A 16258-nucleotide genomic window follows, 5' to 3' on the forward strand; every position below is an offset into this window, starting at 1 on the left:
GAAGAGAAGAGAAAGGAAGGGATGGAAAGGGAAGGGAAGGGAAGGAAAGGGAAGGGAAGGGAAGAGAAGAGAACAAGGGAAGGGAAGGGAAAGTGAGAAGAGAAGAGGAGAGAAAGGGAGGGAAGGGAAGGTGAGAAGAGAAGAGAACAAGAGAAAGGGAGGGAAGGGAAGGTGAGAAGAGAAGAGAAGAGAAGAGAAGAGAAGAGAAGAGAAGAGAAGAGAAGAGAAGAGAAGAGAAGAGAAGAGAAGAGAAGAGAAGAGAAGAGAAGAGAAGAAGAGAAAGGAAGGGAAGGTGAGAAGAGAAGAGAACAAGAGAAAGGGAGGGAAGGTGAGAAGAGAAGAGAAGAGAAGAGAAGAGAAGAGAAGAGAAGAAGAGAAAAGAGAAGAGAAGAGAAGAGAAGAGAAGAGAAGAGAAGAGAAGAGAAGAGAAGAGAAGAGAAGAGAAGAGAAGAGAAGAGAAGAGAAGAGAAGAGAAGAGGAAAACTAACCATCGAATCAAATTACATTAAAATACATAAGTATAATGTTTAGTTGAAAAAAAAATTGGAAAACTGTCGGTTATTTCATTTAAGAATGAATTATAGCATGAACAGATATGTGAAAAGAAAACACTTGGAAAATATAAATATAGAAATATACATTGATGACATATTGTACATTGATTCCTTTTCAGGTAATTAATTAAATTAATTATTGACTTCGTAACTGCACATAATTTGTGACCAAAACGAATAACAACCAACCTTTATTTCTTTTATTCAAAAAGACTCAAACTAAAGCCAAGCACAAAAATCAACAGAAAGTGATGGAAGAGACAAATTGCGAGTCACCTTTATTCCCCATGAGAAGCCTTTCTACCTGATATATAACACCTTCCCTCAGTGATCATAGACTATTACTATGTAAGACAAAGGAACTGTGGAAAAATGTACGACAGGTGAATTCCACTTAAAGTTAGAGACAAAAAAGAAACAGAAATAATAAATCATGCAGAAATATTGGGAGAAAGCAAACACAAGCACAACGAGTCAAAACCCAGATCAGAATTTGTTTTACTTACTGCCGAGAGTACCTGCCGCCTCACCTGCAAGACAAGAGCAAAGGTTTTATGAGTATTAAATAAAATTATTTTACTGTAAATATCATTTGTTCAGACGGAACAACGGAAACTAGCACGTTTCACTATTTGCTGATTGAGTGAAAAGTGCTCTGGTGTAATCTAACGCTCTCTCTCAATGCCCATAGGGTCTCCTACTGAACTCCAGAATTTGCTTGTGCAGCAATATCTGCACTCACAGCAATCCGTTAAATACTGACAACACGGGTCTGACCTGCTTTTCGTATCCTGATATAACAACCAGACGCTCACGTAGGCTCTAAAATAAAACAGACTGCTGTTTGTTTTTTTTCCATTTTATGCTGTAGCCCTAATTTACTAAGAGTGCATCTCAATCAGCTCCCTATAGCTTTGAATACTGATTTTCCTAGCAGACTGTGTTGTCTTTTATTCTTTACTTGCTGGATGTGACATGTTCAAATCCCAAAAGAGACCTATTACCTATTTCACTGAGAATCATATCTGAGGAAATCTCCAAAAAAAAAAAAATAAAAAATAAAAAAATAAAAAAAAAAACAGTAATGAAGATGAAATAAAAGATTGTATACATGAGTGTGTGTCTTTACATCAGGTACATGTGCTATTAAACCAACACTACAAAAACAAATCAGAATTTTTGGTAAAATGTGTTCAGGAAGGTAAAAACACACAAAACGACGAGGCAAGTGCACCTGTTCGTCTGCACACTAACTTTTACTAAATCAGGACCTATAAGAAAATGAAACCTACAGGCTGTAGACACCTAATTACACTGATCAGAGGAAAAACCAATTGAACAGCTGACAAGACGACAAGGGTGCGATGGAGCATCAGAGAGAGTTCTAGAGAAATTAAAACAGGCAAGGGAGAACGAGTGAACAGCACTTGAAGAGAAACAGGAAGACCGAGTAACAAGGGAGCGAAAAGAAATGACAGAATTACTTTAATATTTTTTGAAAACACAGTCGCATCTTTATCTCTACATCTGACGCTAAGATGTGCCAGCAATTTCCTGAGTGAAAACGACAAGCCGGCGTTGAGAAAGCCACTCACTGATTGCACTGTGAAGTTGTGTGTGTGTGTTTGTGTGTGTGTGTGTGTACATTTTTTACTTTCTTCCTGCCTGACTGATTTTACCGTGACATGACCAGCTCTTACATTAAAGCTCATACAGCTTGTGCATTCATGCAGGTGTGCTAGTTATATTCCATATTCCATATTATATTCCATATTTTACCGCCATCTCTTTCTTAAGTGTGTGTGCGTGTGTGTGTGTGGGTGTGTGTTTGACATGCACACGGTGCTTACAGGTGTTGGGTGATCCGTTGGGAGTGGGCAGGTACGAGCCGGATTTCCACGTCTTGGCCTTGAAGCCTCGCTCGCAGCGAGCGCAGTCCTGCCCTGTGGTGTTGTGCTCGCAGTCACACTGGAGGCTACCGTCTCGGAACGTGCACTGTCCGGCGTGAAGGTTACACTTACACCTGTACACACAAACACAAACACACACACACACTTAGAGCAAAAGAAGGAGGCAAGCCAATTAACGCTCTGGCCACAGCATTCCTGCTGTACAGCCAAGGGCAAGGACTACCCTACAGAGGAAACCCTGCAATGGGTATTCACTCTTGTCCCCTGAGATATCTCATTAGCTCGCCTGTGTGGATGAAGCTACGTGCTAATTAGCTGAATAGGATACGGTAGTGAAAGTTCAGGCAGGGAGCTCCAGGAGGTTTAGCGGTTCTGCATGAAAATGAATAATCCGCAGGGGCGAAAGCACTCTGAATCCCTAGTTTTTCATGAGACGCCCTAAAGCTAAAGCAGTGAAGAGAGTCACTAGTTACTGGGTACTAATGTGTTATTTGAAAGCACGCGGTGCTAAATGTTCTGTCTTCTGCAGGGTTCAATTAATCACTCTAGGACTATATTTCAATTAGGTGTTAGAGTTTTCCTATTTGCAATGCACAAGGCTTGGGTGTCAATATGGCAGATTACAACAATGTGTGTTTACATCAAACAATAGTTTTAACACATTTCCCTAAATAACAGAAATCTATTTGCTTGAAACTCACTCAATCACTCATTTTCTACCGCTTATCCGAACTACCTCGGGTCACGGGAAGCTCAGGTGTCATCGGGCATCAAGGCAGGATACACCCTGGACGGAGTGCCAACCCATCGCAGGGCACACACACACTCTCATTCACTCACACACAATTTTCCAGAGATGCCAATCAACCTACCATGCGCGTCTTTGGACCGGGGGAGGAAACCGGAGTACCCGGAGGAAACCCCCGTGGCACGGGGAGAACATGCAAACTCCAAACACACAAGGCGGAGGTGGGAATCGAACCCCCAACCCTGGAGGTGGAGGTGTGAGGCAAACGTGCTAACCACTAAGCCACTACCCCACCCCCCACCCCCCGCTTGAAACTCACTTTTAACATATGTCTTTATTGCTGAAGTTTTAAGCAACATATTCTATATGGCTGTGATTGGTTGTTACAAAAAAGACATGCCCATGGTTTCTCATTTTAAGATGACTTTGAGGAGTGTCAATGCCTCAGACAATGACTGTTCTCATGCCTCTTAGTTCATTTCTTTTCTTTTTGTATCTCTACATCAGGTACGCTCATACCTTTAGGCTTCTCTTATAAGTGGTTTTCAGGTTAAAAGGTTTTCTGGTTTTCTGACAAGTAAACAAAGTCATTCACTGCACATGCAGTAGACTGATGTAGGATGGAAAGAATTCCTTTCAGGTCCGCAATGTTAAACCTGACATAACACCATGGCTTGAGTGTAAATCAGGTTTTAGACTAAATGACCAAAAGCAAAACAGATGTGCGTGAGAAAGCTGCAAAATTAGGAGTAGGTAGCAGGAGACGGAAAATCTCAATAGCCCACATGACAGCACATCTGTTAGAGACTTGATCTGGCTTTGTTCGGATGCGAAAGCTCACTGCAGCGAGAAGCGAAAAACTGAAGACTAATACTGAAGTAAATGACATGCAACTACTATGCTTCAGGGGAAATACACAGGAAAATGAGAGAGACAGTGAGACAGCGCAAGAGAGAGATTATTTCACACCTAATTAAAATAAATGGGAGACACTGAGGTGGAATCATTTTGTTTTCTATCTTTTTCTATATGATCGGTGTTATAAGTAAAAATCTGCAAAATGGCACAAAGCTAAGCATCTGGACTCTTAGCTTATGACCAACGTTCACACATCTGGCCTCTCAAAGCTGAGATTAAATAGGTGCAGAGAGTAAAGTGGGTTTGTATGGAAATTATGGCTTTCAGAATTACGCTCTACGTAATCAAATAAATGAGTGAATCCTGATGCTTTTCTTCCCACTGGAGGGAGCAACTCTACTGTCCATTTGCATGAAGGATATCATGAGCAACTCACCATTTGCATGAAATATTTATGAAGCTGACCTATATTTTTTCCATGACAAAAGTAACTAAACCTTACATAGACGCTATATTGCTGCATAATAAGATTATAGCTCACGTCTGCCATCTATAAAGCCAAATGAAAAAAGTTGATGCTTCTGGAAAGTGCATCGTTCCTTAGTAATTGGATAACTACCCCCCTGCCCCACCACCCACCCCTACCCCCTTTGCTTGTTAAGGGAAATCCTCAATTGGTATGCACTTGTGTGCTTTTAATTAAAATACAAATTACATTATCATGAATGAATGTTATTCAAAGTTTATGAAGTTTACAACTCATAGATCAGAGATCATGGTTAAGGATCATATAAGAGATCATAGAGTGAGGATCACACTGAGCACGCTCTGTACCAGATTTCAGATTTAAACCATTGGTGGGTGTGGCTAAACCCTGTAGGGCAGTGCACCATTTTTTTTTTCAAGGCAGGATACACCCTAAACGGAGTGCCAACCCATCGCAGGGCACACACACACTCTCATTCACTCACGCAATCACACACTACTGACAATTTTCCAGAGATGCCAATCAACCTACCATGCATGTCTTTGGACCGGGGGAGGAAACCGGAGTACCCGGAGGAAACCCCCGACCCACAGGGAGAACATGCAAACTCCACACACACAAGGCGGAGGCGGGAATCGAACCCCCAACCCTGGAGGTGTGAGTCGAACGTGCTAACCACTAAGCCACCGTGCCCCCCGTAATATTCACTTTATACTGAATATTAACGCAGCTCAGATTACCTGTGGCTCAACGACAGCCGTGTCGATATTCACAATTACCGCAAACTGCTCATATGCTACTGCCTAAAAATCTGTTCATTCTGAATACTGTATTCATACGCATCCCTGCTTTATGATGATTTCAGAAACAGCATGGCTATCCAAGAACGAAATCTAATTACCCTGTCTTGGATAAAGACAAAGATGACTCAATTCAATCTGTAGCCTTCTTTTCATGTACATAAACTTTTACTCACTTTAATGCTAGAGGATCCTCTCATGGGGCTGGTGTCCACGTTCCATCTGTATCCAAGCCTTAATGCATCATCTCATGTCCAGACACTCACAACATGGCAGATAACACTGGATAATTGACAGAGTGGGGTTTTATTTCACTTCATTTACTTTAATTAAGTCTCTTTTTTTTTAAAGTCCTCTAGAGCCAAACTGATGTCACCCTCCAGAGACCCGGAAGCCATAATTAAAACTTGATGTCAATCACAGTGTCTTTCATTCAGGGATTTTTCCAAGAGCATATGCCCATCAAGTCACTATCATGACAAATTAATCAGTTTAAGCACTCTTCGTGTCTTTTGGGACAACCGAGAGCGCCCAGACCGTTCTTGACTTTAGCAAGGCATTAATCACTTACAGAAAGCTGTGGGCCCTTACCAATTTCTGACCTCATCTATGGTTTGGGCTGCCAGAATTCTATTAAGCAGCAAAGATATTAAAATTCAGAGGTCTTTGGGGTCTGGAGATGTCTTTCAATGGACACACTTAATATAAACTGTCTGCAAAAACCTTAAAGAAAATTATCATTTACTGTAGGTGTGACATTAGTACACTTATATACTACAGTACTGTTGAATTCTTGAATCTGATTGGTCAGAAGGTGTTGATCAGTTTTTTGGCACAGCAGCTCTGACAGTAGTTCTAGCTGCAAGGCGCTCATTCTTATACATCAGCATTTATACCTATATCTATATCTATATTCCGCTGCTCCTACAGTAGATTTCAGGGAACCTGTAGTCTGTCCCAGGGGACGGGATGCACCTATTTCCAGGGATTTCAGAACAGCGGAACAGATATTGCGTCATCGGGCAGGCGTGACCTATTTGATAAACTAACCCTAACCCTAACTGTAGTTTTTGGTTGTTTATTTGTTTTTGAAAATAGCTTAACTGTAAGATAATAAAGCATAATAGATATAAAATATGAAATCTACCTGTGTGACTGTTTTGTCCTTCATTATCCATCGTAGGTTTGCTCTTTTTTTTGAAAGAGGGTGTTTTTCCAAGACCTCCAGAAACACGCCCACTTTACGTCGTGGTAACGAAACCCCTTGGAATTTAGTGAATGCCCCCAGGGGACTTGGGGCACAACGCAGGGTCACACCCTGGATGGCACAATTGCACACATACCTATTCACACACTACAATTCAATTGTACAAGACGGGATTCGAACCCCCATCCCTAGAGATGCGAAGTAAACATATATGTACTATAATAATATATTTACTCTAAAGGATATTTTACACAGGTTTCCTGTTCCAATCCAAAGACATGTAGACTGATTGGCATCTCTAAATTGTCCATATAGTGTGAATGGGTGTGTGAGTGTGTGTGAGTGATTGTGACCTGAGTCACCTTGGATAGCCTCCAGGCTCCCTGAGACCCTGTGTAGGATAACATTCATTCATTCATTCATTTTCTACCGCTTATCCGAACTATTCTCGGGTCACGGGGAGCCTGTGCCTATCTCAGGCGTCATCAGGCATCAAGGTAGGATACACCCTGGACGGAGTGCCAACCCATCGCAGGGCACACACACACTCTCATTCACTCACGCAATCACACACTACAGACAATTTTCCAGAGATGCCAATCAACCTACCATGCATGTCTTTGGACCGGGGGAGGAGACTGGAGTACCCGGAGGAAACCCCCGTGGCACGGGGAGAACATGCAAACAACGCAAGGCGGAGGCGGGAATCGAACCCCCAACCCTGGAGGTGTGATGCGAACGTGCTAACCACTAAGCCACCGTGCCCCCCTTGTGTAGGATAACAGATTCAGAAAATAGATGAATGGATAGATTAGTGGGAAAGTTGATGTTTTAGTGAAGTTAGTGAAACAGCAGCTAGAATGAAAGTTGTGTTTTTCCAGTGATATAAAAAAGACCGCTTTAATAATAATAATAATAACATATATTAAAGGTTTAAAACAATTTGGATTCTCAATATACCTGACCAAATCAAAGAAGACCAAAGACAGAACCAATATTGGTACTTTTTTCTGGGCACCCATGGACATGTTTGTCTGGTTCCAGTATAAGTGAAACTGAAATAAATATATGTCCTTAGAAATATTTCTAGAACTATATTATTACTAATACATTAGCGTATGCTAATCGTTTGCTCTGTTTAAATATACTTAGACATGAAAGTATGCTAAAAAATAAACTATAAGCGACCCTTGACACACCTCTAAACGCCTATTAGCCATTTAATTGCAGAAGTTTTGCATGAACTATTTCAATTTAATGACGTGAATGAAGGTTTTTTTTGTTTTGTCAAGGCATTGAACGCATGGAGTGAAAGCATGTATCTGGCATTTAAATGACAGCATTTATTAGGTGCAAGTCTGTTTATTGAATTTCTAAACAACAGACTTCTGTGAAATCAAGAAATGATTCACATGTATATATCCGATGAGTCACCAGTCCTGAAAAAAACGTGTGATTAAAACCGAGGCAGCGATCGCTATAAGAAGCATCAAAAGTGCACGTTTACTGACGCATCGACGGGTCACGACAAGATTGTGTTCCTAAAAAGCTGCAGATATTCTTGATGTGTCTTGTGTCACCTAACCCCACCTCTATTCCGGGAAGGGACCACGCTGTAAATGATTCAATCACTGTTTAGACAGGAGGGAAAAAGCCCTGGAAAAAAGAAATCTGTCTGCTCTGACAGTTGAATAAATGCCTGCTGGCGTTTTGTAAATTTGCTTGGCTAGTGGGTGCGGAAGCACATGCAGAATGCGTACCAGCAGTGAGATTGGTATGCACCGTTGGCGTCATGAATATTCGAAATTATTGACACCTCATAAAAAAGTGCAAAGTGGACACTATAGGCGCTTGATTAAAAACCAAGGACAGAATACATCATTCGCTTCACTGTAAAGAGCAGTAAGGCAGAGGATGTTCTGTTGCTGGTAGAGCTTTACACTATGCTCTTACTGTATGTCCTGCTCTAAACAAGTATGAGAGGACATACACTTTTTACACATACACATACACGCACACACAGCAGGGAGCATATAAGGGTTGCCACGGCTGCAGCTCCTGATTTTGGAGTGTGAACTGAGGTTTAACAAGTTCTGCATAAACACGGCCTGCTCGGAGATCCAGGGCAGCTATATCGAGGCCACAGTGTGGACACCCCACTGACTGACACAGGAAGAGAACTCATGAACAAACCCGGTGCCAAAACCGAGCTCTCTAACCTCTCTCTAACCATCTGTGACTAAAGGATCAGGAGAATAAGTTCCACACATGTTGATTAGACCAGAGCTGAACCCTGATGGGGGTAGAGCAAATATCTCGAGGAGCAAGCTATATCAAGGACTTTCTTTTTTCGTTCGAGTTCAGATCATACTGAACTCAATTAAATTGAGCCACAGGAAGCAGATCCAGCATGAGTTCTCTTTGATACATATGGACTATAGGGAAATATAACATTGATCCAGCACTATGGGGCCTATTCCACTCATTTCTCGATCCACAGGCAGGCCACAGGGCACTCTTACTAAGTCACCTCACCACGCTCGTGTTCGTTTGGCTATTTAATCTGCAACCAGTGTAATTAATTCACGGTCAGTCTATAACGTATGTCTCAGCACTTGACAAGTAGGACTGGATAATTCAATTCAGTTTCATCTCTCTCACTCACTCATTTTCTACCGCTTATCCGAACTACCTCGGGTCACGGGGAGCCTGTGCCTATCTCAGGCGTCATCGGGCATCAAGGCAGGATACACCCGGGACGGAGTGCCAATTCATCGCAGGGCACACACACACTCTCATTCACTCACACAATCACACACTGTGGACAATTTTCCAGAGATGCCAATCAACCTACCATGCATGACTTTGGACTGGGGGAGGAAACCGGAGTACCCAGAGGAAACCCCCGAGGCACGGGGAGAACATGCAAACTCCACACACACAAGGCGGAGGCGGGAATCGAACCCCCAACCCTGGAGGTGTGAGGCGAACGTGCTAACCACTATCCACCGTGCACCCCCTCAGTTTCATCTCATTCAAATGAATTAACCGAGCAAGTTTTAGTCATCACTGAAGGGAACAGAAGCCACGGTTATAGGGCCCAAGGGACCTAAGAGTTTGGTCATGTGTGCAGAATGCTTTCATGTCTATCTATAAATGGAACCTATCTATGAATTGTTGTGGAAGTTTTGAGTTTTGAGAGATGTACAGTATAAAGTATCACACTGGTGGGCACGGGCAAGAGTAAAAAGGTTTCACAATTTATTGTGTGCTGCTGCGCAACAGGACCCAACACTCCTCGTGTAGCGTGAGTAAGGCTTGGCCCCGATCACTGATTTCATCAAGATTTTATATGCATGATTCAAACAACTAAACATGTAAAAGGAAAACATCCTCAATCATTGGCTTAGATGCACAACACCTGCTCACCACCTGATCAAGCTAATCTTGTCCTTACCAAGGTCTACTACAGCTGTTTATGAGCCTAGGTCCCACAAACTCGTCTCCAGTCCCCTTTGTCCTTGCCGTATTCTACAAAAACTACCACTGGCAATAACAATTTCTAGTCACAACAACTACCAGTCACGAGCATAGAAAGACAGGGCCTTACAAACATCTCTTCAGTAAAAATTTCCACCACAGTATATATTGACCCTCGTAGGCTGGGTAAAAACAAAAAGCCCCCTGTGTCTAAATTCATATGAGTCATTCAGAAATACTTTGTCGTATTAAGACAGGACAAAGAAATTCAATGTTGAACATAAGCACAATATAACAGGCACAAATTCCGTTTTGGTTCTGAACTTAAGCTCTGTCGTGTTTTGGGTTGTAAATTCATACAAAAAATGCTTTGAGAGGTATTCAAAGCCATATTAAGTACATTCATTCATTCATTCATTCATTCATCTTCTACCGCTTATCCGAACTATCTCGGGTCACGGGGAGCCTGTTCCTATCTCAGGCGTCATTGGGCATCAAGGCAGGATACACCCTGGACGGAGTGCCAACCCATCACAGGGCACACACACACTCTCATTCACTCATTCAATCACACTCTACGGACAATTTTCCAGAGATGCCAATCAACCTACCATGCATGTCTTTGGACCGGGGGAGGAAACCGGAGCACCCGGAGGAAACCCCCGAGGCACGGCGAGAACATGCAAACTCCACACACACAAGGAGGAGGCGGGAATCGAACCCCCAACCCTGGAGGTGTGAGGCGAACGTGCTAACCACTAAGCCACCGTGCCCCCCATATTAAGTACATAAATAGGTACATAAATTTTTATTTAGTTAGTATTTAGTATTGTCTCTTTTTTGCACATAGTATAAGAGCAGCACCTTATTCAGACCTCAAACACATCACTTTTATGTCTAACAGGTGAACAGCAGGTGTAAATGTAGCAGGTGAGTACTTGGTCAGCTTATCCTTTAAACCATGGACATGAGCTCACATCACAACCCAGTCAGATTAACAGAATCATTGTGTTGCATTTGAAAGCCAATAACATGCATTTTCTATACCTGATTTTTTTTGTTTGTTTAAATACTTTTCTAAAAGGTGGTGCTTGGATGCTACTAAAAAACTTCATTGCTTTTAGTAAAGAAAAATCTGGCCAAATCTGGAGCATGATGCTGCCACCACCAGGCTTCACCTTGGATATATATTTCTTGTTTTTTTTGGTCTCATCAGAGTATAACGTTGCTAGAAGGTTTGGAGTGAATTACGCTTTTTCTAGCCATCTAATCTACCCAAATCTCAGACATGTGAATAACATTCCTACAGCTCTTTTATTTTACTTGACTTTTACTATAACTTTGACATTATATCCCATTATACTGTTATATCCCATTGAAGGTGGAAACAGAATTGACATGACTTGACTTTTTATGTCCAGTGTATATTATTTCTCAAGACACTAACCAGGCATGTGAATATTAGCATTTAATCTAAGAGCTTTTGTTGTCATAACCCCTGGTTAAGCTCAGCTGTACTGTAGGTACCGAAGGCTTGACACATCTACGTGGGAGTGTGTGTACGTGTTAGCTGCAGTATTTAAACACAGCACAGCTGGGCTCTTGGCAAACAGCACAACAGAAAGTGCATTTATTTATGCTTTTATGGCTCCTAACAAAAGAGCTCAACTCCTTTTATGTCCTAAAGTTGGAGCTGGGAACAAACAAAGCAAACAGTACGTCAGGGCAAATAAACAGCCAAAGCGAATAAACTAATGTGGAAAAACAGATAAAAGGCCACTGCAGAAACACTGGGCTTCTCTGAAGCAGCTGGAGACTGCTGCTAATGGGAGCCATATTTATTGGCCCCCTGTTTCTTTTCCTTCAGCAGCCTTCACCATCCCAACGTATGCCATTTATACTCATTTGAACAGAAGTGATGCCAGGCTGATCATGAGGCACTTACGCATAGCAGAAACGTGCAGAAGAAGGACAGGGAACAAATGGTGCCCCAAGAGTCACCCTGGTCACACCGAGATCCGTCATGATTACCACGGCACGTCTTACTTATTGCTTCCAAATGGCTGCGGCTTAAGAGAAACCAAGGAGAGAAAGCGGCAGAGATTCCACATCCATTAATGCTCCTAATGCCTGGGGATTTTAAATCAGCACCAGTTGACTGTACGTGAGATGGAGATCAGTGTATCCTGTTAACGAGCAGAAAGTTCCTCTATCATTGTACTACTTTTGGGTGTGAACTTTTATATTGAGTGTGTCTTCAAACTACTGGGAGCAAATTGAACATGACGGCTCCCTGACAATAGGATTTTATTGAGCTTACATGTGCTAAGGAAGAGAATATTGATTTGTAAGAAACGGTAGCACCCTGGGTATTACTCAGAATGAGAAGTATAATTGGGTACGAATTCTATTTTTTTTTTTTTTTAAGTCTTAATCCATTGCCTGAGCTGTAAAAGCTCTGTACTCAGCTAATGATGTGTGTTCTCCAGTGGAGCTCCACCAAAAGACTTTCTCCCAATAACAAAGAGACACTTTTTTTTTTATATGTATCCATTATTGTGGTATTCTGAAGGGCAGGTGCTAAAAAAAAATGTCCCCTGAATGGTCAAGGCGGTGTGAAAAGGCACTCACAAGGAAGTTTTTTTTTTTTTTTTCCCCTGCATACATGTAGGTAAAAAAGAGCTTCTCAGACAAAAGCCAATGTTAACAGGGGAGCACACGTGAGACCTTGCCTCAGTACCTTAGCTTTCTACCTCCTACAGCAGTATCTAAAAAGTTGAAAGGTTTTTTTAGACGAGAGTGAGAAAAAGAGAAACTGACGCAGAGAGAGAAAGTGATAGATAGAAAGAGACTGACAGAGATGGAGAGAAAAAGAGAAAGAGAGAGAGAGAGACAGAGAGAGAGAGAGAGAGACTGAGTGAGTTAGAGAGAGAGAGTCTGAGAGAGGGAGAGAGAGAGAGAGAGAGAGAGAGAGAGAGAGAGAGAGATTCTGAGAGAGGGAGAGAAAGAGAGGGAGAGAGAGGGAGTGAGTAAGAGAGTCTGAGACAGGGATAGAAAGAGAGACAGAGGTAGACAGAGGGAGATAAAAGAGACAGAGTGAGTGTGAGAGAGAGTCTAAGACAGAAAGATAAAGAGAGACAAAGAGAGGGAGAGGGAGGAAGAGGTACTGGGAGAGGCAGAGCAAGAGAGGGAGAGAGAGGGAGAGATAGAGTCTGAGATAGGGAAAGGAAGAGAACAGAGGTAGAGACAGGGAAAGAAAGAAAGAGGGAGAGTGAGTGAGAGGTACTGAGACAGGGAAAGAAAGAGAGAGGGAGAGTGAGTGAGAGGTACTGAGACAGGGAAAGAAAGAGAGAGGGAGAGTGAGTGAGACGTACTGAGAGACAGGGAAAGAAAGAGAGAGGGAGAGTGAGTGAGAGGTACTGAGACAGGGAAAGAAAGAGAGAGGGAGAGTGAGTGAGACGTACTGAGAGACAGGGAAAGAAAGAGAGAGGGAGAGTGAGTGAGAGGTACTGAGACAGAAAGAAAGAGAGAGGGAGAGTGAGTGAGAGGTACTGAGACAGGGAAAGAAAGAGAGAGGGAGAGTGAGTGAGAGGTACTGAGAGACAGGGAAAGAAAGAGAGAGGGAGAGTGAGTGAGAGGTACTGAGACAGGGAAAGAAAGAGAGAGGGAGAGTGAGTGAGAGGTACTGAGAGACAGGGAAAGAAAGAGAGAGGGAGAGTGAGTGAGAGGTACTGAGACAGGGAAAGAAAGAGAGAGGGAGAGTGAGTGAGAGGTACTGAGACAGGGTGAAATAGAGAAAGTGGGTGGTCACCCTGAGAGGCTTTTCCTGCACCGAGGCTGTGGAATGTTTCCCTCGGAGTTGCCTGGAACTTTGAAAGCTTTGGCAGCAGCGGCCGGTAAATTATTCAGACAGGACACAGGAATGGGGAGGGACCTCTCCAGCAATCACAGTGCCAACAGGGTGGAAAGTAAATGCAAAGCATCACCTGCTGCGGCTTCACAATGCGGAGCATTAGCGGCTCAGGTGGTCAGAGAGAGAGAGAGAGAGAGAGAGCGAGAGAGAGAGAGTGTGAGAGGAATGGGAAAGAAAGACAGGAAGAAATGCTAAAAAGGAAAAAATAGGAAAGGTAAGAAAAGGAAGTTATTGAATAACATTTTGACCTTACTGAGACCTCGAGCCCATTTTTTCATCAATTTCAAAATGTAAGAAGTTCATCTGCTGGTTATAAAGATCATTTTATAGAAATCTTACAAATGTTCATCCACCTGCCATACAGTTCAAGAGATTTAAACATGAACAGGTGATCAGGTGACAGATGAATGGATAACCGAGGGAAAGCATGATAGAGTCGATGCTGAGAAAGAAAAAAGAGAAAGAAAGAAAGAAAGAAAGAAAGAAAGAAAGAAAGAAAGAAAGAAAAGGTAGGAAGTGGCGTCTTAATCTTTCCCTGACATGAGCTGCAGTTAATAGAGAGTGTAAGGCGATGGGATAAAGACCCTCCATAATTCATTTCAGCCCCCTATTGAAACCTCACAGTGGGGTTCTGCCAATTATTGCCTGAACGCGTTTCTATCACATGCTGTGCTACTGTCCACAGCAGGAACCTGCAGGACACTATTCTCTACATATCCACCTTGTGCAGGATCTACACACACGTGCGCGCACACACACACACACACACACACGCACACACATTTCTGTTACAAACACTTTATGTGGACTTTCCATGGGCAGCTAATTAATACTATGCTACACCTTAACCTTAATCTCTTTTATATACACAAACACACACACACACACACACACACACACATTTCTTTTACATGCACATGTTTGTTTACGAGGATTTTTTACTGGCATAATCATTAATGCAGCTAATTAATACTATGCTAAATATAATATTTAATCTCTTCTACTCACACACGTTTCTTTATGAGGACTTTCTACTGGCATAATTATTAATGCAGCTAATTAATATTACGCCTTAATAAACTTTAATGTCCTTTACACACACACACACACACACACACACACACAATAGTGGATAATAAAATTGCTGTTTATTGATTTCATTTGCCTGCTATTATATTTAAATATTTTTCCTTTAATTTGTCACTAGTTTGTAGATTTGACTTAATATTATCACTGTCTTGAAAACAACAACAACATTAATATTAATAATAGTTCTATAAAGGTTTAATTTATGTAGCAAGCGCACACAAAAACCAGTCAGTCGCTTAATTTTTTTTCCGTTTGTAGATATTTTCATATAACTTCATATTTACATACAGTATAAAGACTTCCAGATTTGTTTCAGGGTAAAGTCAATGTTAATATTCTTTTTTATTATTATTTTCTTGTCCTATTTACAACATCCCTGGCCAGTTTGTGTGATTCACACCTCCTGAGCACGGAGTTGGATGGAGGAGTCACGCAGTCCTCCTCAGTCTGATGCATCCACCCTGCGCGTCTCAGTCGTGGTGTTTCGGCTGGTATTGCGAGTGGGCAGAGAGCAGTGGCATTTAATGCACCATATGCTTTTGTGCAGGAGGACGGGCACGAATCAGCTGAGCAGGAATCTCCTACTGAGGTGGCGTTTGCGCAGGAAATAGTACACCATAAAGAATGGGCGGATGAAAGTTTGATGAGAGACGGTGTTCTGATGAAAAATTCTGTTTGCCTTCCCAGGACACCCGCTTTTATTCCAGCCCCCGGGGCGAAGATCCGGGCAGCGGAGATATTTACCCCTGCGGTGCCGGCTTTCAGGGATGCGAACGCCCCTTAATCAAATTTCAAAGATCCCCTTTCTCAGAGAAAGATGTGGGAGGACAGTTCTGAGTTATTCCTGCATTTCCTCCTACTTGTGATTCCTGTCTGCTTGATAACCTTTTGAAAACGTTGGCACAAATCACAGCGAAGCCCTCCAGGCTTTTCTTCCTCTTGCCTAAAAGAAATCTGTACAAGCAATACTATTTGTTTGGACGTACAGCGCAATTAAAATTGACATCATCCTCGTGAACTGCAACTGATGTGCAGTACAGACAGCAGGAATGATTAAAGACTTGAATTTATATGTATCACGGCTTAACGCTGTGCTTTGTTTTTTCAATTTATTATTTTTTAATCACACTACAGCGCTCGTTGGACGACGGTCTCATCTCCTTCCATGACCATTACATCATTACTGACTTTTTTTTTTTTTTTAGAAGGAGC

General features: G+C 42.2%; 1 protein-coding gene across 1 annotated transcript in view; it reads right to left on the reverse strand.

Moving 5' to 3' along the window:
- The window catches only part of ntng2a (netrin g2a), a 72988-nt gene that overhangs the window by 22372 nt on the left and 34358 nt on the right, over window positions 1-16258 (reverse strand). Inside the window, exons 4-5 of the mRNA XM_060882113.1 lie at window positions 2405-2577; window positions 1061-1084 (exon numbers count right to left, since the gene is read on the reverse strand). Of these exons, the coding sequence (XP_060738096.1) occupies window positions 1061-1084; window positions 2405-2577 (197 nt within the window). The remainder of the gene's footprint in view (window positions 1-1060; window positions 1085-2404; window positions 2578-16258) is intronic.

Source organism: Tachysurus vachellii, chromosome 11 (assembly GCF_030014155.1).
Source record: "Tachysurus vachellii isolate PV-2020 chromosome 11, HZAU_Pvac_v1, whole genome shotgun sequence".
Classification (NCBI taxonomy): domain Eukaryota; kingdom Metazoa; phylum Chordata; class Actinopteri; order Siluriformes; family Bagridae; genus Tachysurus; species Tachysurus vachellii.